General features: G+C 42.6%; 1 protein-coding gene across 13 annotated transcripts in view; it reads right to left on the bottom strand.

Moving 5' to 3' along the window:
- Itpr1 (inositol 1,4,5-trisphosphate receptor type 1) overlaps nt 1–26,518 on the bottom strand; it is a 330,113-nt gene that overhangs the window by 277,616 nt on the left and 25,979 nt on the right. For all 13 annotated transcript variants that reach the window (XM_029535575.1, XM_029535574.1, XM_029535578.1 and 10 more), the window contains exon 4: nt 24,485–24,555. In XM_029535575.1, the coding sequence (XP_029391435.1) occupies nt 24,485–24,555 (71 nt within the window). The remainder of the gene's footprint in view (nt 1–24,484; nt 24,556–26,518) is intronic.

Below are 26,518 nucleotides of genomic sequence, written 5' to 3'. Positions count from 1 at the left end.
AAGGCAGAGCACAGAATGGTTGTCTCCAGAGAAGCCGGTCTTTTTCTTGGGGGAAGGGAAGAAAGACTCAGTGTTGACTTTCCATTAATAGAAAGACCCAGGTCTCTTTCTTTTCTTGCACTTCCTTCTACCAAGTCTATCGTGGCACTGGACCTTTTCTACATAAAAATCAGCCACTTCACAGGAGGAGATACAGGCAATGGATGGAGAGAAACAGAGTGAGAGTTAAAACTATGTTGCTTCTCAGCAACTGAAACTACAGCGTGCGAAGAAAGAGCCAGAAGCTATTAATGAAAACCCAGGATGAGGGATATAATGTTTTAATTCGATTAGACTTTCAAATCTCAACAGTGGGGAGTGCAAGAACCCTATTTTGTGGAGTAATGGAAGACAAAACCTTAAGAAGACCCTTAAGAAAAATCACCTGTTCAGAGACTCCAAAGTAAGGAGGGGGCGAGATGGAAGGAGGCAAAAGTCACAGTGATGCTCACAAGGAACAAAGCACTTCTGGGCTTCATTCAGGATGGAACTGGTAGGGGCTTAACAGCTCGAGGGCGTCTTTTAATTGTTTTTATTATTAGTTTATTATGTCATACTAAAGAAAGATAGTTGACTTGGTTTTTAGCTAGAAGAAAATAATAATACGTAGCCCCTCTGTTTAAATAGCCATAATGGGGGCTGGTGAGATGGCTCAGCGGGTAAGAGCACTGACTGCTCTTCCAAAGGTCCTGAGTTCAAATCCCAGCAACCACATGGTGGCTCACAACCATCTGTAATGAGATCTGACTCCTCTTCTGGAGTGTCTGAAGACAGCTACAGTGTACTTACACATAATAAATAAATCTTTAAAAATAAATAAATAAATAGCCATAGTGACTTTGAAAGTCTGTCTTTGATTTCAATCTCCTCATACACAACTAAATGTCATAAACATTCCTGTCAATGCATTAAGCCAATATATTTAATCTAGGAGAGCGGGTCGCATCCTATGGCTGTCATTCTGTGAGTGTGGATGGGTGGTAGGGGTGGGGGTGGGAACAATCTTTCACAGGGGTCACTTAAGACCATCGAAAAACACATATTAACTTAGGATTCATAACAACAGCAAAACTACAGTTCCGAAACAGCAACTAAGATAATTTTATGGTTGGGATTGGGGATCAGTACCACATGAGGAAGTAAGTATACTAAAGGGTCACAGCATCAGGAAGGTGGAGAGCCATGGCTTTAGGAGCTAGAGAGATGGATCTATCTGTAGAGTATCTGCAGGACAGGAGGACTTGAGCTCAGATCTCAAGTACTCATGGCAGAAGCCAGTGTGGCGGCATGCATCCGTTAGCTCAGCTCTGAGGCTCGGGGACAGGTGGATGCCTGAAGCTTGCCATCTAGCTAGTCCAGTCAAATCCATGAGCTCCAGGTTCAAAAGCCAAAGGTGGAGAGCAACTGAGAAACACACCCCCCATCCCCAAACCTACATATAAACATGTTAACACACACAAAAAAGCAAACTCCATTATTTTTACATGTATCTGTGCACACACACACACACACACACACACACACGCGTCAGTAGATGACTTTGAACAGTCTATCTTCTTCTTCCACCATGTGGGAAATGGCAACAGAACCCAGGTTGTCAGGCTTGGCAGGAAGTACCTTTACTCAAGATAGCCATCTTAGCAGTCCTCATGATATTTATTTAAACTAGTTAAGCTAAGCAAACTGATATTTGGAATAAATGTATGAAATATTTACACACTATAATTCTTCTAACAGCCAACAGTTTCTATAAAAATAAATAGATAAATAAATAAATAAGTGTTTAAATCAGCCAGACACGATGGCGTACATAGTTAATCCCAGCAGTCAAGAGGCAGAGGCAGGTAGGCTAGCTTGATGTTCACACAGAGTTGGAGCCCTACTAGGGCTACATAGTGAGACCTAGTCTCAAACAAACAGCAGCAAACAACTCAGGAGCACTAAGGTTGTATATGCTGACTTCCCGGGCCAGACTGCTCAGCAGGGCTATCTGCACTCTAAGAAAAACCAGCCTTCCCCCTCCCCCCCCTCCTGCAAGTGATGTCTGAGTAACAACAGGAGGGCAGACAGCAGCTTCTGCACTGAGGAGTCCTTTTTGGCTGACAGGGGAAAGAAACAACCCAAATGTCCCAAGGGGTGGTGAGAATTGGACCAGCTGCCCGCCCGCCCGCCACTGTCAAGTGCAAATTTCGCAGCTGGGAACTGTTTCTCTGGTTTAGAGAGATAATGTGGGGCTCTAAACTTTAACCAAATCTGAATGTCCACTTCCTAAGTGAGACTTCCCCCTCCATGAAATGCCTTTCACGTCACCTTGAGAGGACATGGAATATAGTCACTGGCACTAGCCCAATCAACAGGACAAAGAATGCATTCATCTCTGCCTGTACATTTCATGAGGAGGTAAACGACTGCAGGGAAAGGTGCTGAACTTTATTTTCTTCATGACGGAAATTAAACATCTGCTAAGCCTGGTGGACTAAGTTAAACACCATCAAAGGATGAGAGATGCGGGGCCGACTATGTACTAAAAAGATAAGAACATCCTCATTTCGCGCACACACGTACACCTAGATACTCATCCAGTTCTTGGATGACGTTGCTACAAATACCTCTGGAAAAGTTAATCCAAATGTATAACTAATCCAAACTGGGTGTTTGTCTGGCACAAAGGTGAAAAAAAACGAAGATGAACACGGACTGAGACGTAATTCTCAATTAATTAGACAAATTCAATTGCCCTGGTTTTAATTCGACTTCAATTTAATCTTGGCAGTGTCTTTCCACTTACAGTCAGATTAAAATCTTATTAACTTTACCCACTACTGAAAACAAACCTGGGCTGAGCCAAGGAGAGACTCCATCCGGAAGCAGTTTTTAATGATGATTTCTAAAAACCTTTTTGCCTATTCCTAATTCAGTCACTCTTCAAGGTTCTGACCTACCCTGGGAGTCAAGATAAGAGTCTGACTTTTGAATTCAAATGAGAAATAACTGAATGCGTTTGGCGGAAGGTCAAAGACTTGTAGCTTTGCTTCATAGGTGGAGTCTTGAAAAACAATCTAAAATAGCAGAATGAAACAAAACAATATAGATTGTCCCCTTGCCCTGAAATAGCCGGGCTAAGGAAGTGGCTCTGTGGTCGGGTGCTTGCCTACCATCTTAAAAGCCATGGGTTCAAGGCCCGGCACTGAAAAGAAAAAGAAGTCAAGAAATGTGCTGGTCACACAAACGCAAACACTCATGCAGACACATACATAAATTTTAATTTTCTAATTAGGCAGGAGGAGATGGTTCAGCAGTTAAGAATGCTTGCTACACAATCGGGAGGACCAGAGTTCAGATTTGAGAACATGTTTCCTGCAAATGTCTCTAACTACATCTTGCAGAACCAATGAATAGCCTCTCTGGCTGCCACATGTACATGGGTGTACATGCCCATTCCTGTGTACACTCATGCAGAAATTTTAATTAATGAGTTCATTAAAAACATGAACTTAATATTTTTTAAATAAATGGGCTTGTACCTTTTCTTAGGCCCTTTCTATCATAATACTGCATCAACTCTGGGGAGATCAAAGCTAATGCTCATGGCAGGTAAATGAATTATATTGCTAGTATAATTATATGGAATGAACAATTACTGTGCATCCATAAGATACATAAAAGCCCATCTCTGCTGGAAATGGTATTTTACAGTGTAACTAATCTTCAACAACCCTGGCTTATAGTAAACGGTGACTAGAATTGATTGATTCTTACTATGATACCATCACTGTGCCATTTTGCCTCCATACATGCAAAAGTCCTTTGAAGCCATGAATTGACATACAAGAAAGAAAGCCAAGTCCATGTTATTTAGAGGGAAATTGAAACAGGGCTTCTGAGAGCATTAACCAGTCTTTTTGTTGCTTACATTAGAGCTTCCCATTGTGTGTAAGTATAGAAAAATGTTTTAAATTCTTGGCTAAGTATCTGACTTTAATAAATGCATACATATGTTGGTGACTCATATACATAAATATGAAGGAAAGAAATGGTCTACTCTAATTTAAAGATTGTGTGATTTTTTTTTTTTTTTTTTTTTCTGAGTCAGGGTTTCTATGTGTAGCCTTTGGCTATTCTGGAACTCACAATAGAGCAGGCTGGTATTGAACTCAGAGATCTGCCTGCCTCTCTACCTCTGCCCCTGCCTTCTGAGAGCTCAGTTTAAAGGTGTGTGCCACCACCGTCCATCTGATTGTGTGATTCTTAAAGATGAGAAGCAAGAACAAAATGCCCGGCCTACTCTTTCATAATCCAGAGATTAAAATTTACCAGGAGATAAGAATGACTGCAAATACTATCACAATGTAAATTATTCCTGGCTCAGGCCTACAAGGCATAGACTTGCAGGAAGCTGTGCTGTGCTTTATTATCAAGCCTAATATACTATCACATCATGGATGAAGAACCAAGGGTCCAGATAGGACAATGACATTCCAGGAGGTCAAGTTTGTAGTAGCAGATGAAGCAAAGTAAGGAGTCAAGTTGTCCAGCTCCTGAGGCAAAACTGTTTTCAGAACACCGATAGTCAGTTCTCTGGTCTCCTTGTCCTATCTGCCAGGCTCATACTTCCTCACATAGAACTTCCTCGGGGTGGTCATGCAAGACTTAGATCAGAACATAGCACACAGCACTTCTAAGACAACAAAGAGGCCTAGCCCTCTCCTGGCCTGGTTTACTTTACTGAGTTTTAAACTCCATCCTATACATGCACCACTCAATTTACCATTCTTTAGAAAAACTCACAATCTTTTTAGAATAGTGTGTGATGCTTAAAACAAAGCAACAACGGCCAAGCACCAGAAGGCTGCTGGTGCTGAGGGCAGAGCGCACGCACGCCACTGATGGGCAGGGCAGCGGAACACGGGTCAAATACTCAAGATTTGGCTATAATTTTTGGCTGACTCAAGTTTCACAAAATGTTGTTCACCATCACCCCACACCTAGTAGGGGGAAATTCTACCAAGCTGAGATGAGGAATACTGGAAGACAGAGAGCTAAGTGAAAGGCTCCAGTACACGCATGCTCTAACGCACCAGCAACTGCATCTTCTAACAGTGCCTAGACACGATGCTCCTGCTAGAGCTGCCTGAGCCCTTTGGAGAGTTCCTTCTTCCAACTCAGGAAGAACACAGAGAGGGGGAGATTAACCTCATGATAGTCTTGGCCATTGCTGAGTGGGGACGGCACATTTAAATGTGCTGGGCATTGCTCTAATGCTCTTGAGTCATGAGCCCCAAATCTAACACATTCTTTCAAAGTTTTGCTATCCTGTTTTGTCATAGCAATAGAAAAGTGACAAGTCAAACCCACTGGGGAAATATACAGTTGCCTGTATTCATTTACAATCCCTTTTCACAGACAGCTTCAACTAGATAGAGAACTGCTTGTTCCTAACATGCTGCTGCTAAAAGCCACTGTTCTTCAACAGAAAAAAAAAAAAAAAAAACACTAAAACCTATACAGAAACTCGGGTGGGCTCTTCCGTGTGCAATCGATAATGTAACAAGATGTACCCTGTTGTCTATGCTAAAAACTTCCAATACCTTTCTGACTCGTGGCTTCTTAACCCTGTGAGAGAAAGAGTGCCCCACAGTCTGAGAGAGAGAGAGAGAGAGAGAGAGAGAGAGAGAGAGAGAGAGAGAGAGAGAGAGAGAACACAGCTTTGACCTGTGGAAGGAGCTGGCTGAGAGGGAGGGAGGGAGGGAGGGAGGGAGGGAGGGAGGGAGTACAGGAGGGCCTCATAATAGAGATGAGTGAGACCAGAACTTAGGCTGCAGCTCTCACCTCTCACTCCTTGCCAGGAAAATAAACACAACCTGGAGCCATCACAGCCATTCTGTAAGCCACGAAGTGACAAGGCTATGAAAAGACTCAGACCTGACCAATGAGAAGTTAAAACGAATATTGAGCCTATCACTGTAGCTTTCTGCCTAATGGTTAACAGTCCTTATGCTTTAAGCCACTGTGAGACAGATTGACTGTAGTGAAAAACACCCCTAACAGAGAAAGGAAACCTTCTAAGGCCCTAATCCGTGGCAGGTGATATCGCATCTGCACAGCACCTTTTGTAAGCTAGTCACTCTTTTATTTGCTTGTTTGGTTTAGTCTGACCTGGTATTAGTGCAGGGTTTCCATGTGAGCTTCCATATTACCACAGAACATTCTCATCTTGAGCCTGAAGTGACTGCTTTAGTGGGTTCCCAAGACTAACTTGGGTCCCTTTCCTATAACTTGAATAGTCAATCAGAGATCGGCCTCTCTCTAATGACTCCATCGGAGGCGCTCCTGGTAACCCTGCCTCCCTTCATACAGACAACGAACTTGTTGTGAGCAGAAGACTTGACAGGTTTGCTTTTCCTTTCCTTAGAGAGTTAACAGTTGGGGAACCCTGAATGAGCCTCTCAACGAAAACAAAAAGCTTGAGGAAATAGTAAAACACATTTTAAAAGCATCCAGAGAAGCTGTTAGGGGCTCAAGTCTACACTTAGGCAAGCATTACTTCTAAGGGGTATTAGAAACCCCAGGTATCTCTGGCTGTCTTCAGCCCACTCAAGGTCAGATTCTGAGGAGCAACCCTAGAGTATATAGACTCAGTTTATATGGTAAATATCAAACAACTCTGTCCTATATAATAGTAACTTACTTTTTACATTCAGTGGGAGGGGGGGAACAGTTATATAATAATTTAGAACCAGAGTGCACACTCATATTGGTCTGTCACGAGAATTCATGCCACATTAGAAATCTGTAGATTTTTAGATAGAAAATAAAACAAAAACATTAAAAACTTAAAAACTTGATTCCAAGAAATCTTTTGGTGGCAGCACTTCATGCAACAGGGGAAGAAAATCATTCCTTCTGAAGGAATATAAATAACTTCAAGCCAGGGCTCATAGATGAAATGTAAAAAATGCACAAGCAAGTGATCAAAAGCACAACACACTGCTTTAAAATTGCAACATAAATATCCTATATTAACTAGTACAACTGTGACAGATAAACTACTTTAGGAAATCTTTATGGAACAGAAAACAAAATGAAGGCTTGAAGCATGGAGGAATGAGAATGATCAACACCTGGAGAAGGCAAAAATGCAATTTTTTGGAACAAAAATATATACAAAATTAATTTCTCTAATGATCACAGGATAGACTTAGTAAACAAGAATAGAGTATGTGAAATAAGAAGGTTCAAACTAAATAGCAAAAATGAAAATAAAAAAGTTAAAAAAAAAAAAAAAGATATCCTAAAGCTCCAAAAAGTAGCAGACTAGAGAGCATTGCATAGTTCTTAGTTCTCCATGATTATTTACAAAAACCAACCTGGGATCTGGAAATCTAACCAACAGTGTACATATAACAAATGGAGGGAAGCGAGCAATTGGAGTCACAGGAGGACGACTGCAAAAATCACAGGAAGAGAGAAGATCTGAATGTCAGTAAAGAGAAAAGACACAGAAACAAAAGGGGGGGTGGGGAACAATTCTTAATCTACAAATCTATACCAAGCAAACTGCCACTTAAGGATAAAAGAGAAAGACATAAAGAAACACCATACGTTCAGAATTCCCCAGAGCTACAGGATCTTCCTCAGGCAGAAAAGAATTAACTGAGACACAGCTTCAGTAAAAACAAAGGTCAGGCTAACTTTTTAAGATGGCAATATAAAACAAAATTATACTTACTTTGTAAGGCCAAGCAAACAACAACAACAAGAAGCTCTATCATTAGGAACCATAAAAGCATATTCTGAGAGGGGGACAGGCGCGTAAACGTTCTTACTGTCCTGACATTGTAGGAAAGAATGACTGCCACCAACTTCAGGCTTAATGAAACGTGCACAGTGAAACATGTGGGCAATCTCTAAGACAAACACAAAGAGTCTAAACCCCATCCAACATAGCTTAAACACATGGAATAGGCGAAATAGCAATTTAAAAAAAAAAAATCTTCAATGGAAGAGAGCAAGAAAACAAACAAAAGGAACACATTCAAAAAGTTAACTCTAAATATGCTGATATCCTCAACAAATGTAAATGAACTAAAGATTTTAATTAACAGGCAAAGATGGGATGGCTTTTAAATATCTGCTCAGATACTGCTTATGAAGCGCATTTCTAAAATTTGACAGATAATTTAAGTTAAAGTTATGCCCACAAAAATACAAAAAGGGTTGTTGCCAATGTTTTATTTAGCATAAGCCAAAATAAGCTTTAGTATATAAAGCATTAACAACAACAATAAAAAAATGCCCTTCCCAATGACAGTTTCATCAGTCTTATCGTGCATTAGTATAACCTCACTATATATAAAAGAAAAAAAAAACTGTAGGGCAATTGGTATAATCCACTGTCGAAATTTAAGTTTTTACAAATGTTATGTGTAGTGCCATTCACTGTCTTGCTTGGCACATAGTTTTGTGAGCCTCAGCACATACATAAATCCATGCCATCACTACTGCAATTAGGATGTTGAGCAGTTCCATATTCCCCGAAAATTATTAGTACAAAATCTTAACAAACAACTTTCAACAATGTTTGATCCAACAGACAGAAAGAGGTAGTGAAACTCAGTCACCCTCAAATTTTAAAAATAAACAAACAGAAACTTTTTATATAATTGGAACTATAAAAATACTTCAGCTAGCAGTCAAGAGCATGAGGATCTGAGTTCAGTACCCAACACCCACATAACAAGACAGACATGGTGGCAGCCATACTTGCAATCCCAACAACGGTAACATGCAGAGAAGCAGATACTTGAGGCTGTCCAGCCAGCCAGCCTAGCTGAATGGGTGAGCCCCAGGCCCCAGTGAGAGATGCCATCTCAACAAGCAAGGCGAATGGTTTCTGAGGAGCAATACCTGGCCTTAATTCTCTGACCTCTACACTCACACATATGTGTACACACACAGCTACACACAAATGAATCCACAGACACAAAGACTTCTAAATAGCCATGGATAACAAATTGTAATACAGACATGAAAATAATTTAAGTAAGAACAGAAAATCCTGCATGTCGAAATGTGTAGGATACAAGTAAAGCAATATTTAAAGGCCACTTAATAGCTTACGATGCTTAACAACTTATTTGAGGAGTAAATTAATTTACAAATTAATTATTCAACTTGAGAGAACATTAAGAAGCTGAAAGACAGGCTTAGTCTCTCAAGATTCACTCCAAAAGCTAGCATGCTGCCTGCCGCTGTAATCCTAGAACAGAACGGGAGAAACAGGAGTATCCCAGGGGCTCACTGAGAGACCCTGTCTCACACAATAAGGTAGGAAGCTATCAAGGAATACTTAACATCTGACCTCTGCTTTTCCCAAGGGCATGCACTGGTGCACATCATACACACACACACACACACACACACACACACACATATTAAATTTAAAAGTAGGCAGGGGAGTTCCTTTTGAAGTTTCAGGAGAAACCAAGTTTCCTCTGCCTTTCTGTGTACCACTCTGTTGCCTGGGGGCCACAAACTTCAGACTCTTGTGGTCTTCACCAACTCTAAACCTTCAGCTCCCCTTGTGATTTACTGAGAACAACTGGAAATAGGAGAGAACCTCCCTCAAGGTCCTTATCACATCTGTGATGTTTCTTTTACCACAGGGGGAACATAATCACAGGCTCTGGGGATTCGGTAGCAGGATATCATCGAGGGAAGTTAGGGAACAAACAAATTCCTTCAGGAATTAATGAAATAAGAACGCTTAAGATGACAGGCATTTTCAAAAAAATAAAACTTACGATATTGACTTAAAAAGAGACAGCCCTTTAAAGGCATAAAGACTCTCAACCAGTAGTAAGTCTTCACATAAGGGGGGAAAAATGAATAGCTGAGACTTCTTTGGACTTACCTGCAAAATTCTATTCCCCCAAACCACAAGAACACAGGACAAAGGAACAAAGGAAAAGTTGGACAGGGACACCGAAGAAAGTAAGGCTGCAGAAAGTAAGGGTGTATGGGGAGACCATCAGCTTCTAGTCCCTCATGTCACTCAGTGGAGATTATCTGAGCCAATAAAGTCTCTGGGTCAGGACTATCTTGTCAAATCAGGAGTGCTTTCTAGTTGACCACTCCACCAGTCAGCCTGTAACAAGTTACCGCTTGAATGGTTTACTGAACAGCAACTTCTTATCCATATTAACAGAAGGGCCTGAGGATATTTGCATAATGGAAACCAGGAAGTGCTTTAGTATGCATGCCTAGCTTTCCCAGTGAGCATGCTAATTGCATTTTTTAAGCTATTATTGCTGAGATGGACACAATGACCTAATGGAATAAAAAGCAAGATTGAGATCCAACCTTCCCAAGAACAAGCCACTGAGCACTTACTTCTTAGTTGTCTCTTGCCCTAAGACTACAAACTCCTGCAGAGCAGGGGGCCATTCTGACCTATTCAGGTAGACAGCCTCAGGAGCAGTCAGGAGCTTTTATAATCCACAAAACATGGAATAATGTTCCAATATTTCCAGTCAAGTTCAAAAAAATAAATAAATAAACTCCTGTAGCTCTTAACTGGCAGTTGGTCAGAGGTACCAAATATTAGCTAATCTATGTACAGATCATGGTCTGGGGCTGGATCACTGCTCAGTGAGGGATGGACTACAGAACTAGAGGAGGCAGAACACAGCTCTACTAAAAACATGGAGATGCTGATCCATTTAATGACACATTAAGCATTCAAAGGAGTATGAGTTTAGAAACAAGTTGGAACTGCTCAAAACACCAAGATTTCACTCAGGAACCTTCACAGCAAACACTCCCTGACCTGAAGGAGTGACCTTGCCAGCATCCCAGCCCAGCCCGGCCCAGCCAGGCAGCACTTCCAGACCCTGCCAGTTGTTCCCTGAGTTCTGCTCTCTCAACAAGCTGTATAAACTCACTCCTGACAGTTCTCAAAAATAAGACCAATGCGGATATTCAAAAAACAAGACAAAAACAAACAACCAGAAACCCCACTCCAGTTCTCCTAGCTTCCAAAAGACCAATCAAGAGGGATTATGGGTTTCCTTCCTCCTCTGCCCAGGTCAGAGGACTGCATTCCCTCGGGCTTTTATGGCCTTGGATAATATTTAATTAAATACTCTGTTCTGGCTGACTTATGTACTAGAGAATACTAATTTTAGAAAACCAGTTAGCTGGTTCTCTCTAACTGTATGTTATTATAGCGAAGGTCAAATTTTTCACTGAAACTATGGCAACAACACCCCACTACTTTTCTGCCAACAAGACGAAAACAAAATTCTCATGACAGGCTTGCTGGCTGCACCTGAACTCGATAATTCTCTTTCTTCCCTTTGCTTCAAATACCACATTAGTGGGATGGCAGAGGGGTGGAAAGAGGGCCCAGTTGCAGCAATTTGCTAGCATGAGCCCAAGTGAGCTTATATGAAAAGTGTCATCACTGGTAACATTTTTAGACCCATATAATTTTAGAAGCATAAAACATCCACACATTTCAGAGGCACCCAAAGTAGAACATAAATGAACCTGGAAAAATACCAGTCCAGAAGAAAAAAAAAAATTACATGTCAGTAAAAGGAATAATTGCTGAGCTTATTGTCTTAATTTGTACAACTACTCAGATTAGTTTTCTTCATATTGATGACCAGCTATTGGTCTCACAAGGAGCAAGGGAGAAAAGAATGACTCTCTGAAGAGCTGTGCCTTGTACTATCTCCAAACCAACACTTTTGAGAGGATGGTAAGTTTGGCGACATGTATGAGCCACACACAGCTCTGAGAGGGAGGGAGGGAGGGAGGGAGGGAGGGAGGGAGAGAGAGAGAGAGAGAGAGAGAGAGAGAGAGAGAGAGAGAGAGAGAGAGAGAGAGAGAGAGAGAGAGAGAGATCAACGTATGGTCAATACTGCAGAAGTAATCAGTCAACAACCCTTTTAGAAGTGTGATTGCCCTTGGAGCCAGATAGAGCAAGCCAACTGGCTTACACCTCTCTAAATTTGCAGCCCCTGGTGGCTTTGGAGAAAGAGCAGACTGGCCTGCTGCTCAGGCAGGAGAAATACTTCTTCCTCTTCTCTCTCTGCTAAGTTTGTAATTCCATACAGAAGACAGGATTACCGCCACAAGTGAATGACTTATCTATGTACTGAGGCTGATCAAGACTTGTAAAAGGAAATGCTAGTTGACTTCCTTCCTAAAGGCCAGTGTCTGTCTAAAATGTCCTTCCTGTCGACTGCCATTTTCAATAAAATCAATAAAATTCAGAAAGGTTAGAGCTGGTCTGCATAGCCAGGTCTCCAAAAAAAAAAAAAAAAAAAAAATTGGTCTGCCTATGAATTCATGAATAGAGCCTTTAAAACAGATCAGTGCTTTAGAAGACAACAAGAACTATGTTGGGTCTTTCTGAGAGATCCCCTGAAAGCTGCTAATCACATATTCAGTCACTTCTAGGTATCGGACACTTAACCCATGCCACCCATGTGGACAGTAGCTCACACACGCTAGCTGGTCCTGAAAGAGCACCACTATGTCTGTACTATTAATTATTACCAACACCAGGTAGGGAAGTTAAGGCTTGGAAAGCTTCCTGGGCTTGTCCATAGCCACCTAGCTGGTAAAAAGTCAAGGCAAAGGCTTGAATCCACAGCTGAGCCCATGGCTGGAACTCCTACACACTCAGCTCTACTGAGAGTCCACAGCAACGTTCTTACTCACTACAAACACCCTCAGCAGGACCTTAACTGGGAAGGCTTTGGCTCTGCCATTTGCTCATTTGCTCTCCATTCCTCGGCAACCCTCTCCACCACTAGACTGAACCCATTTGCTTTCCCAAGAACCTCTCAGCATGACCGCTTGATCTGCTCTCCAGCTGTTTGCAGATCCCTGTCCCCACCATAGGGTTTCCACAGGAAGCCAAACAGAAAAACAGCTGGGGTCCTTTAGTGCAAAAACAGAGGCTGTCAAAGGAGAACATCTACCTAACCTCTGTCCCAGAGCAGAAATTCTCTCTGCATCCTCAACAGATGTTCAGTCCCTTTTGAATCAAAGGAAACAACTGGATGCAGGAATAACAAACCAGGACTTGTTCAGGACCAAGCTCTTTACAATTAAAGCACTCTGCTCACTCTTAACCAAGTCCCACAGACCTGACTAGGGGAAGGCACCTGCCATTGTCTCTGTAGGCATCCTGCAGGAGCTCAAGAGTCTGTTAAAAACACAAAGCCCCAAGTCCCACCTCAGATATACTGTCCTCGGGACACAAAATATCTATCCAAACAGGAGTTAGCAAGTAATCAACCAGCTCCAAGGAGCCAAGTACCCTCAGCTCTATTGTGACTCCTCTAGGGGCAGAAAAGAGGGATGAAACACGGTCTACGCGCAGGCACTAAGGTGGGAGTGCCCAACAAGGTGTGTGGCCAGAAGGAGGATGAGAAGTGTTGCTAGAGCTTATCTTGCACTGTTGATTTGAGACCTAACCTCTTATTGGCCCTGTGTTAACTCTCACTGAGCAATATGCCTGCTCAATTTGATACGTAAGCAAGAAGCCCCAGATAGTCCCTGAGAAACACAACACTACAAATTCACTCTATAGACAGACACTCTGCAGTTTTCCAGATGTGGGTTCAAATCCAAGTCCGGCCTGGTTTCCTACCCTCTCTACAGAGAAGGTTCCCAGCTGTCAAATAGGAACAATCACAGGGTTTCACCTATGACCCTATCAGAAGACCAGGTACAAGGCAGCCAAGAAATCTTGAAACTGTAAACATCAAAGGGGCAATGAAGAGTCAACATAATGGTTCAAAAAAAGAAGAAAAACAAAAACAAACAAAAAAATACCTTCTGAGGATAATCAACTTCCTCTCATGAAAAGAAATACTTGAGATAATCAATTTATAAAGAGAAAGATCTGTTTGGCTCACAGTTTTGGAGCTCATGACTGGTTGTCCCTCAGCAGAGCAGTACTTTCCAGTAAGAGTAAGAGCTTGAGGTGGGACAGTCAACTCAGCAGGAAGCAAAGGAGAGATCATCTCTCCCTCCACCCCCAACTCACCCTCCCCACCCCAAAGACCTAAAGTCTTCTCACTAGGCCACACCTCTTAAAGGTACCACCACATCCTTATTGCCCAAGGTTTTCAAATATGAGCCTTTGGGGGCTAATGAAGATCCAACATGTAGCAAAAAGTGAGACCAAACACAGCCCAAAGTTCCAGGGAGAAGACAACCTCTTTGGTAGAATACCAGACTTGTGTAGTTTGGAAAAAGATTACAGCATGAGACAGCACACTGAGAAGACCAGAGGCCAGTTAACTTGAAATGTCATCAATGAAAACACAGTTGGGCTGGGAACCACAAAATGTCATACCAGGAAAAACACTGACTCCTCTACAACTGGCTTTTGCTAAGGATCAACATTACAGGCGTGGGGCCAGACAGGCAGGGCAATTTGTGGTACTTCCACATGCCCCATGTCTAGGTGAAAAGACAAAAGTAGAAGGCAGCTGTAGTAAACACTAAGCTAGAAGGTCAGGGTTATAGTTAGCATATATCTCTAGTCTATGGACGCAGCTCTGATTGACATATTTGGGGAGGACAAAAAAAAGGGCAAAGTAGTTGTGTTGGGGGCCAGACTGCTTGGATTACCATTCTGGCTCTATCATTTCTAGCTACATGACCTTGAACCGAACACTATACCTCTTGTATATCAGCTTCTCCATCCACAGAAAAGTAACTTCCTTTTAGAATTGTTCTAAGACTAAATAAACAGATGCATATAAAGGAAACTATAAGATTCAATAAATTGACTGAACTAATTTAAGTAAAGACTGAGCAAAGTACGCACAACCATTTATTTGTATTTACAGAAGGCAGGTTATTAACAAAGGAAAATGGGACAAAACTTTATTTTGTTTTAATCCATGACCCCAAAGAACAAAATGAAGCTTTGGGTACAATCCAATCCCAATTCTGACACGGCATCATTCTGTCTCCAGCACCCTAGTTATCCCAGTCTGATTTTCTCACTTGTCAAACGAGAAAGGGACAAAGTTATCATAGGCTCAAGTGATCCACTGCATGTTCATCTTCATTGATGCCCTCAAGACAGGACTATAAAAACCCTTTGCCAAAAGAAAAGTCCTCAATCAACCACTACATTCTGCTGTCAGAAGGACCATACAATGATATGACAATTTGACCCAATTACTCTGGCTGGGATTTCAAAATCCATTTGTTCTAGAATGGAAGAAGCCACATCACATCAGCGGGATTGAATTACACGACACGGTAATCATATTTATTTTGCTGGGAACATTTTCAGGATAAAACAGCTGAAAATTAATCCCATTAGCAAGTAAATTAACTATTAGGGTAAGTGAATATGAAACAGACACTTGAGTTCTACTTGCCAAGGGTGACTCAAATACTTAAAAATAAATGGACTCAGAGCAGGAGAGTACTTGTGTCCATTCATTATACGAGAGGCCTCCGGCACACATCTCATATCTTCAAGAAAGTGGGCAGAAATACACGGGGAGCTACTGGAAGAAGTGTGTGGGACTCCTGCAATAATCAAGCTACAGGAACCAGCCCCACTGATTGTGTAACACCCTGGAAGCATTCTAGGTTGCCCAGGGAATTGATTTAAATTACAGCTTTGTTCCCTTTCAATGGAGTCTGTTGGTGCAAGATTGAGATAAGCTAGCAAATCTGAAATGAAGATTATAAAAACCTACTAATCTTTTCATTAAATTTGAATTGACTTTGTGAATAAAGAACAAGTTGCAAGAGCCTCTCCTGCAAGGCAGCTTCACACATAGGCAATATCTTCAATATGCCCCACGGCATGATTCTGACACGTACCTTAAACAGACTGATGGTTTTTTATTTTCCTTACCTAACAAGACAGCAAAGAGTAAGCTCTGCATTCCTGTCATGGATTAAAATCAGAAGAACAAACAAAATTTAAGTTAGGCCCTCCCCTTTGCATGTGGGTATTTAAAACTAAATAAGATATGGGTTCATTCCTTGAATGCCTTGCCAAAAAGAAGGGGGGGTAGGGGAGAATGTTGCTTAGCAACAATTAAAACAATGTGCAGCAAAGGAACAGGGTTTGAAAGAAAGCTAAGCCAACAAGCTTGTTATAGTCACCCTGAAAGACCTTTGTGACCCAAGATCCTGGCTGTGTCTCCTTCTGGCCTCAGGGTGAAAGTCTGTCTGTTTCCTTTTTATCTAGACAGAGACAACTTGTAATCCCAGGGAAAAGGAGATCTACTTCCAGGCAGCTCCAGGCTCCTGAATACCAATGTTTTCTTGTGAAATATGAACCTGCCCATTTCCAGTCCTGGCCGGCCGGCTGCAGTGTCTGGAGCTGGAATGGATACGGGCAGATACTTCACTAAACCTGCACTTAACGAATGGGGAAACAGACACATAAAGACAAGGAGGTTCCGCCAAGATAAGGAAGCAGTTTGCAGTAGCCAACCAGCCTCTAGCTCTGGCCTCAGATGACATTCTTTTCTCAGTGTCCTACCTAGACCTAAACCACAAGCGAGTCTATGATCCCGTAAGTAGGTTTTGACTATTTGTATCACTGACCTTGAAATAGGCCACTCCTGGTGGAGACACCTACCAACGTTGCCAGGAAGTTTCAAGGCTAATTACAAAGTGGATGGACCAAATATAAAACACTTCAGTCCTTCTTTCCCTATTAAGACAGCTTATTAAATCACCAAGACCCCTCAGAGAGGGACTGACATTCTGCAAGCACTCTAGAAAAGGAGAACAAAGGGTCTGGCAAAAGGAAAAAGGCCAGAAGCTTAGCCCTCAAATCCATAGCTATGCACTGGGCCTCAGGCCAACTCACAGAGGAAGGCAAGTGACGCTTCTCCTGTGTTCATCGCAAGAGTGAGACTCGCAGGCTGTTGCGTCTCAGAGCCCAGGCTGAGGAACCAGAGACTTTCAGCTAACATCCAACTTGAAATGCTCAGACACTGGCTACACTGCCTTGGGCTAGATAGACCCTTAATGGCACCACAAATATGTCCCAATCATGTGGACATTAAGCATATTCCTGAGCTGATGCTGGGAACAGCTGAAGATTCATTGTAACAAAGGGTCCAAGACTGCCTTCCTTCCTTCTTTCTTCCTTCCTTCCTTCTTAGCCTTTCATTGAAATAATTCTGAATAAAAGCTAGGTAGAATTCAAGAACAGAGAAGTAACATCTTATCTAGTCTCAATCAGAAACTATGCCAGAGACAAGGGCCATGTCCTTACAGAACCCTCAGGCCAGGGGGTTAAGACAATCTATAGGGCAAATGGTGGGAAAGGACAGGGTTTAGCCCTCAGGACTCTGGCATTCAGGTGTGACATGACACTGGATCAGTTCCTAACATCCGTTAACCCGAATAGTATTAGGTATGAAACAGATGGGTCCTGCTCTGGGGAGGTGCTGCAGAGCCAGAGAGAAGGTGCATATGCAAAGCATCATTATCTACTCTGCCCCCGTCCCATGGGTCATAGGAAAGTACTTTGCCCGCTCCCTTCCCCTCCCTTGCATATATAACTGCTGTGGTGTGGGAATAGATGCCTTCCCAGAGAATGCTGGTAACTCTTGTCCCTGGAGAATAAATGGCCTGTAGCTGCATATAGAAGGAAACCAATAAATGTTTGTTGAGTAAATGATAACCAGCCTAGGAAGGGCAAGTGACTGTCTATGAGAAAGTTGCTCAACTTCTTGCAGCCTCCATTTCCTCATCTGCATGATGGGAACATAAAGGCCTGCCGCAGGGAAGTGGATCACACAGAGATCAGAAAGACGTCATTCATCGGGACAATGCTTTGTACAAAGTGGATGACCTATCAGTGTGATAAATGTAGTGGGTCAGTCTCTCCAGAAAACCCTAAGGTTCTTTTTCGGGTTGGTTTTTGTTTGTTTGGAGGTGGAGGGCATTTTTGTTTATCCAGACTGGGATATGTCCTCTATGTAACAGTCCTAGCTATCCAGGACATGATTTGTTGTAGACCAGGTAGGCCTCAAACACACATAAAGCGGCTACCCTCTGCCTCCCATGTGCTGGGATTAAAAGCTTGCACGACCACACCCAGCTAAGGAAACGACTGTTCGACTCAACTTGCGGTTCGTACCACCTGACCCGACCAGGCAAGCCATCAGCTGCTGCACAATGTTGCCTTAGTCATACACCAGCTTAGGTGGAATAACAGGTTTTGAAATCTGTCACACTGTGGGACAACAAAGGAACCCAAGGGCAGGGAAGACACCCAGAACCTGCTTGTACACTGCAGCCTGATGCAGGCCCTCCCCCTAACTCATGGATCTACCTAAAGGATGTGAGCTTGTCTCCCTCAGGTCAACTCTTCCCTTTCCAGTTCCCCTTTCTCCTACCCTACCTCTTCTTACCCTGCTGTCCTTCTTCTACCTCCCTCTCTGTGGGCCACGGTCTCCCTCGGTAGCCCTGGCAGGCCTGAGCTCACAGCCTTCCTCCCTCAGCCTCCTGGGTGCTGGAGTACAGTATGTAGCACCACCATGCCTGGCTTCCCACCTCAGATGTAAACTTCTCTTCTAACAGCGTCTTTCAGAAGCTCAACAGTTTCTAGAAATCTAATCGCTGCAGTTCAGTTAATGCTGATGCGGTAACAGATGTCCAAGGTCAAGGATCTGAGGCCAAGGTGGTTCTAGCACAGTGAAAAGTTTAAGGACAAAAACTTGACCATTGCCCCAGTGTAGAAAAGAGATTACACAATAGATGGTGTACCCAATTCTGCAAGCCTGTTTGATTCCCTCAAAGCCTGCAATCCCTCCTTTCTACTCCAACAACCCCGGAGGTTATTACTGTGAAAGGAGCAGAGGCCTGAGAGGAAAATGGGGTCTGGCTGTCAGTTTCCATCTTCCCTTAGAGAAAGTGCTTTTTATATTTAGTATCTTCAAGGGGGAGAAATGTGGAGGGATGGGAAGAGCAAAAGATAATACAGAGAAAGGAATTCACTGACCACAAAGTTTCTATTCCTGGTTTCAATCTGATGTTTGTCTTCCTTATTCTTTCTATATTATGGGCAAAGCTAACACCCATCAGAGAAAACAGTGATTCTGCCCCACTGTGCACAGACTCTAGCACATTCATATGGTATCATACTGACACACACACACACACACACACACACACACACACAAAGCAAGGTACCTTAACAACTCCAGATCTCAGCTATTTCTTGTCATCACAGAGAATGACACAGTTCATATTCATTCAGATGATGAGAACGATTTGCCTTATAGGAAACAGATGTACAAATTTCCACACACACACACCCACACACACACACACACACACACACTCAAAGTTTGGGGCAGTGGGAGCAGGAGATATGGACAAGGAAATCACTCGCACGAAAAGAGAAATTCATTTTGGAAATGTACTTGAAAGCATCAGAGAAAAGCAAAGGCACTCCATGCTTAACTCTTCCTTCTACATCTACTGTCCATAAGAGAAGCTATGGGAGCAGGGAACCACCAATCCTAAGCACTATGTTTAGCCACATTATCTTCAATTCTAGTACCTTTGTAAGGAAGGAAACATCCACGGCCCCATTCTACAGGTGGGCAAACAAGCTCAGAAAATTAGTTTCTCAAGTCCACTCAACTTGTACAGGACAGCAATGGCCCTGGAATCTGGGCTGGGGAGTCCTGTGTACACCCTAGGCCCTCGACAGGGAAAGACAGCCAGAGGAATGGTAGACAATGCTCATGTCACTGACGGAGTCATGCCTTCTGATACCATTTATGATTCTGGGTTCCACCTAGGAGCTGGATAGGTAAGCAGACAAGCAGACAAGGTAACCATGATGACTTACTAAGCACTGCATTACTCTTTTTTTTTTTTCTCATTGTATGTTTCTGCTTTGCTTTCACTTTGATACATAACAGGTATACAATGTAATGTTTCAACTCATGTTTATAGGAATCTAATCAGTGCCCTTAGCTTATCTGTCACCTTAAATAGTTATGGTTTTTTCTGTTTTCTTTTTGTGCTACTAGGGGTCAAGTCTACTCCCTCACATATGAGGCAAGAATTCTACCACGGGGCCACGCCCTACCCCTTTATAACTTCTTTGTGATGCAAATATCCAAAAGTCATCTCTTCTAGGTAGTTCTAAATGCTTGCTGTGTGATAATTAGCCATAGCTACCCTAGTCTACACTAGAATACACCCGAACCTGTTTCTCCTAACCTTGTACCCACTAACCTCTCTCATCTTTCCTACTTTAACCTCTCTGTGGCCTCTGGTAATCACTGTTTTACTCTCAAATTTTAAAAAATTATCTTTTATCTTTTTTTACAGTCCAATTGTTATCCCCCTCCTGGGTTGCCCTCCAACAGTTCCTCATTACACTAAATTTTTATGAGGTAATTTTTTTTAGGATTCCTCACAAGTAAAAGCATCATGTTTCTCTATCTGTCCCTGGCTTGCTTCACTGCCCCAGTGTCTTCCAGGTCCACCTACCTTGTCACAACTGGCAACATTCCATCTAGTACTGCATTCTTCACACACATTTATTTTTATTAAAATTGATGTAGCCAGGTACACAGAGGTACACAGAGGTGACTTTAGTCAGGGTCATACAGGTAAAAATCTGTGGAACTTTGCTTTGAACCCAGAAAGGCTCACTGGTCTAAGGTTCTGTATTATTAAACATCAGGGTTGCAAATCTCGGAAGGAACTCCCCAAAGTCAGAAGGCATGGGGAGCAGACAATAGACGGGCTCCTTCCAATTCTCATTTACTGAAGAACAGTCTATAATGGTTCTCAATATGGGAAATCAGTTGGTAAGGCAGCAACGAGAACCAGCACAGACCCAAGTGACTCAGCACAGCTCTGCTGATTACTTGGATAAAGACTTCATCATCCCATCAAGCTGCTTGCCTGCCAGCATCTCTTTTTCCATATGTGTTTGCTTCAACTGCAGTTGCAAAGGCTCCATGAACGAAACCATGACCAGATCCGTCTGCAAACGACTCATCTGCCCAGGCATAGTTTCTAAGCCAGCAAAATGATTTTGTTCATCAAAATGTACTTCTAGTTGGAAAGGCAACAATCTCTTCCAAAAGAGAGATCTTTTTCTTCATGTGGGGACGTGGAGGGATTCTTGACATAGACAAGCTACACCACAGCTGAAGAGATGTTTGCAAAAAACATTGAAAATGTTTCCTGCCCAAGTCCCATGGTGGAGAAGTCTCCAGCTCACCAACAGCCTGCAGAGGCAGATTTCCCAGGCTTCTTACCTACTTGCGGGGCAATCAACCTTAGCACTCAGAGCTTAGGAAGTTCTGACCTATATTCATGATGCCTGCAGCACAACTGATTTTTAACCAGATGCCCCCACTATCACAAAGCAGTTCACAGCCTAGAAACTACCTAGAAAGTCAATAAGCCAAGTCACTGACTGATTCCTGCCTATAGAACTAAGTCAAGACATAAAAGGAGATTGACTGTTTCCAAATGGCCTCCGCCAGACCGATGCTTTGATTTCAAAACAGTCTCTTCAAATCAGACACCAGAGACCCATCCAAGCGAGACCCACACTGACCCTAGTACCAGGGAACACACACAGCTTCTGACATCCTTTGCAGCAGTCCTATTTACTTTAATATCCTCACCCTGCATTCAAACGGCCACTTGATCATTTGTGATTTAAAAAAAAGAAGAAAAAAGAAAAAAAAAGAAAGAAAAGAGAAAAAAAGAAAGAAAGAAAGAAAGAAAGAAAAGAAAAGAAAAGAAAAGAAAAGAAAAGAAAAGAAAAGAAAAGAGTAAAAAGAAAAGAAAAAGCCAAAACCCTGGCGGACATGATGTTAAATGAAATGAGGCAGACATAGAAAAATATTGTTTAATAATCTCACTTATTAGTGAAATCTTAAAAACTTAAACTCAGAGAGGCAGACAGTAGGAGAGAGGTTATCAAGGCCTGGGGTTAAGACAGCAGGTTGGCAAGGGTATTGGTCAAAAGCTACAGCATCTCACTTAGATGGGAGGAATACACACTAAAGATTTATTGCACAACACGGTAACAATAGTTGTCAACACAAACTGAATACTTGTACACCTCACAACACAAAAGCAACGTGAAGAAACCTATATTAGTTAGCCCAAGTCAGGTATTCTGCAAGGTCTACCAATTTCAAATCATACATAGCACAATTTTGTTGACTTAGAAATGACAGTTATTAATATGTAACAATATTTTTAAAACAATACTGAATAGCCATTGGTTTATTTTACTCATTGCATTAAATTCTCTTCCTGCTTGACCCCTGAGGCTAGGATGGAACAAGAGGTCCCCTGGGATCCAGCACTTCTCAGTGTCCCAGGTGCAAAAGCCAAGCTTAGATTAGCCCTTCCCTCAGCAAGGAAGTCGGAAGCTTGTAGCTATTAGCAATGGTTCTTAACTGTGGTTGCACAAGAGAATTACCCAGGGAGCTTTAAAAAAAAATCCCAATGCCCAATTAACTCAGGAACGTAGCGGGTGGGAGCAGTTATCAGTATTTTTCATAGCTCTCTGGGTGATTTCTCTGTGCAGCCAAATTTGAGATCCAAACCCGTGCACGCTCCTGCCTCTAGCCATGTGACCTCAGGTGACACACTGAGGTAGGAATCTAACCAATCCTTTCCCAGTAGAAAGGAGATATGGCCTCCAACCGAGCTAACACAGGCTGCACCTCTCAGCCCAGTGACCAACATGGTCAACACTGGGTGGGGAATTGACTCTCTAAGTGACATTATGGCCTTTAGATAAAATCTTTCATTTCGGCACCACTGAAGATTTTGTTTTAGAATGAGACACGGGGAAGGGTTATGAAGAAAAACTCAGAAGCAAGAGCTCCTTCAAGTTTCTGGGACTCACTTTTTTAAAAATAGTTTTCCCTCATCTTCAGGTGAAAACATTCTCCTGATAGCCTCGTGCCAACTGGATACAGCTCACCACCACCATGCATCCAGATGGCTCCTTTCCATCCCAACGTCCGCCTTCCATTGCATCCTAATTTCTTCAGCTTTCATCCAGAGGAGTCAAACCGTTTCTAAATCACTCAACAGAGAGAATCTAGAACTCAAATGAGAGAGTCTGCAAACAGCAAGAGATGAACTCTCTGTGACCAAGGCTACCAGTCAAGTGGGTGCCTAGGCTCACTAGCAAGAAGAATCAGTTTTGTCAGCAGGGTGGCCGAGTGGTTAAGGCATTGCACTCAAGATCCAACAGACATTAGCCTGCAGGGGTCTGAGCCATACACTCCCAGTGGGACCTCAATAAGCATGCATTTCTCCTTTTTGTAAGGGAGAAAAAAAAATGCCTTCTGGTTCTGCCTGACCACTTGAGTCTAATCCTTGAAACTCACATGGTGAAAGGAGAAAACCAACTCCATCAAGATGTCCTCTGACCTCACCCAAAGATGGCCACAAGAGCACACACACAAAATTAATAAACAAAACAATGTAATTTTTAAACAATTTTGGAAGCCTTAAAATAGTCAGTGCTGAGCGGGTTGAAATGGTACACAACTTTAATCCCAGCACTCAGGAGACTGAGAGAGGTGGAGTTAAAGGCCAGTCTAGTCTAATCAGTGAATTTCAGGACAGCCAGAACTACCGAGTGAGATTCTGTTTCAAAAACAAACAAACAAAAACAGTTCCCAACCATCGGTCCAGAACATCTATAGAACTGAAAATCTTCCCCAGATAATTCTGAGATGTGGCTTGACCAGAGAACCACATCCTACCGCTGTCACACCAGGAGACAGAAACAAAGCAGTGGCCGCTAAGATGCCAATGCCATTCAAAGACTCCCTGCAGTAAGCAGAGATACCTTCTGAGAAAAACTGAAAGCTCAGAGTCACAGAAGGCGACATTAATAGGAACACTGCCCTGCTGTACCTTGTAGCTCAATTAGCACACTAAGCAAGAATGTCTCATTCCAGGTAAGGCAGCTAAGAATGATCAGGGTCCCCAGAGGGACCATGAGATCTGCTGAAATACCCCATGTTCCTTGTGACAGAATCCTTAAATCCCACTTTTTTTTTTTTTTTGAGAGACATAGCTATGCTGATGAAAAGCTTTCATATGAATTAGAACTTGCCAATACTTATTCTGAGATAAACCAAGGCCCTAATAAAAGCCATGCCAATTTTGACTGAGAATTTATTTACGCATTTCTCCCCCCCACCCCCGAGAAGTTTTAAAGCCAAGTATCTTTTTCAAAATCAGATTTCAAGTAAATAAACCTAAGGCTGCTACAGAAAAGGATAAAGGACTGGAAGCACAGAGCGAAGGAGGGGGAGAGGGCCAGCTGGCCTCACAGGCATAGCAACACCCTTCCTAAATAATCAAGTAAGTGAAGGTGACGACTCCATCAAAGCTACAACTTTACCTCTGAATTTCTTGGGTGGATTGTTAAGGTCCCCGGCTTCTGGCTGTACAACACAACGGTCATCAACCAAGCTGCAAAAAGAAAAAACAAATCAATACTGTATCAAAAACAAGCTTAGGAAAATAAAACCCTCAACAAACATTATGTAAAAATGGAGGAACCCAGGGCTTTTCCTATGCAAAATTGACACTGCCATGGCCCTCTAGCAGGGAGCTCTTGGCCAAGGAGATTTCCTATGCATGGAATGAAATAATCGTAACCCAAGGGCCAGCACTCTGAGATGGACAGGTCAAGTTACTGTTCTCTGAAGCACCTTTTCCCAGAACCACATCTGTGAGAGATTTGCACACAGCATACAATACTGCTGAATATGGAAGACACAGGAAGAGGTCAATGCATTTGACTAATGGTTGGCAAGGAGCCAACTCAGGGCCAGGGACTGTACCAAGTCCTGACATGAGGACTAAAGTGAGCCAAGCCTCGGCCCTGAAAGAGCTCAAGGCCTAAGTGTAGAAGCCATGAAAGCAAACTGATAAATCAGGTATAATCTAGGAAGGAAGATAGGAGAGCAGTCAGGAGTCATCTGTGCCAGATGCCTTCTGAAGCTTCGGACAGAGGAAGATGTATCGGAATTGTTGAAAGAGCCAAAACAAAGGTGGGGAGATGAAAACTGGAGCATCTTTAGGTGGAGAGTACCCAGTGAGTGGAGCATCTTTAGGTGGGTGGAACCCAGTGCAAATTGAAAGGGCTTGGAGTTTCAAAGGCACAAGCAAGTTACAAATAAGTAATAGTCCCAGATTACATAAAGACAGATAACTCAAATTCTGATTTCACCAAAAACCAATCAACCTTGCATAATTCTTTTTAGGAGAATCACTAAAAATATAAGCATATTATTGAGCTTTTGAGACACTGAGATACTATGAAGTTACATGACTTTTCCAAGTTCCTAAAACTGTGAGAGCCAGCTCATTTTACACATTACCAAGGAATTTAGTCCCAGGTACCATGCTAGGATCTTTGGAACCTCTTCCTTTGGCCTATGCTGCCTCTTATTCCAAATGCCAAGGACCATTAAATATTCAACTTTGACCTTTCCTCCAAAACTGCCCTCCATTCAAAGCCCTGATTCTAATCCTCATTTCAGAAAGTAAACTATACCCCACACACAAGCCTTTCTTGCCTAAAACTGTTCTGCTTCTCCTCCACTATCCCAACCAAGCTCCATGGAGACAATGCAATGGGCTCCCTACTTTGTGGCTCAGAAGATACCCAAGGCATCATGATGCTCAGTGTCTGTCAAGGGAAGTGAATCCAAGTAAATCCCACCTTTGCCCTCAAAATACAAGATCAAACTATGCACCTACAAGAGCCACAGCATACAGTGTGGTCAGCAGACTGAGGGGGCTTCTACAAAAATTAAAAGATGAAAAATCTCTACCCTGGGCCCTGGAATTACAACATAAGTTCAGAAAGGTCACCAAAATTGACCCAATGTTTAAAAGGTTGGGCCCAGATTCCAATGCTAGTGACATAGTTCAGTGGTAGAATACTTACTATGTATCAGACACTGAACTTGGCCCCAACAGGATATACACAATGCAAAGCTGGACTAATGGTCAAGTCCCAATAAGCTGGACTAATGGTCAAGTCCCAATAAGAGGAAATGCTAGGAGGAACGGCCTCGTTGATCTTAGTAACACTGAGATGCCAGCTAATGGCATGACATTATGGCATTTCACTTTCCCCTTGTCTTACTATTTCATCTGTAAAACAATTGTTCTCAGGGATTCTCAACTCAGAGAACGTTTAGATACTCTCTGCTTCTAAATATACCAGTTCCAGCCCCAACCCCCGTCAAAACCCATCCCTCCTGCCTAGGCACTCTGAAGCTCTGCTCCAGGAAGTGATCTAAGAACTTGGGTTCTTAACAAGCTCCAGAAGTGATTTAGCTGCACACCAAAGGTTAGTGTAGAGCCACACACATACACTGGCTCTCCAAGGTCCTGCCAGAATTCTAAAGTTCAATGTGGC

The sequence above is a fragment of the Mus pahari genome, chromosome 2 (genome assembly GCF_900095145.1).
Source record: "Mus pahari chromosome 2, PAHARI_EIJ_v1.1, whole genome shotgun sequence".
NCBI classification, from domain to species: domain Eukaryota; kingdom Metazoa; phylum Chordata; class Mammalia; order Rodentia; family Muridae; genus Mus; species Mus pahari.
Note: the sequence above shows the minus strand (reverse complement) of the source record. Positions and strands in the feature narration are given on the sequence as shown.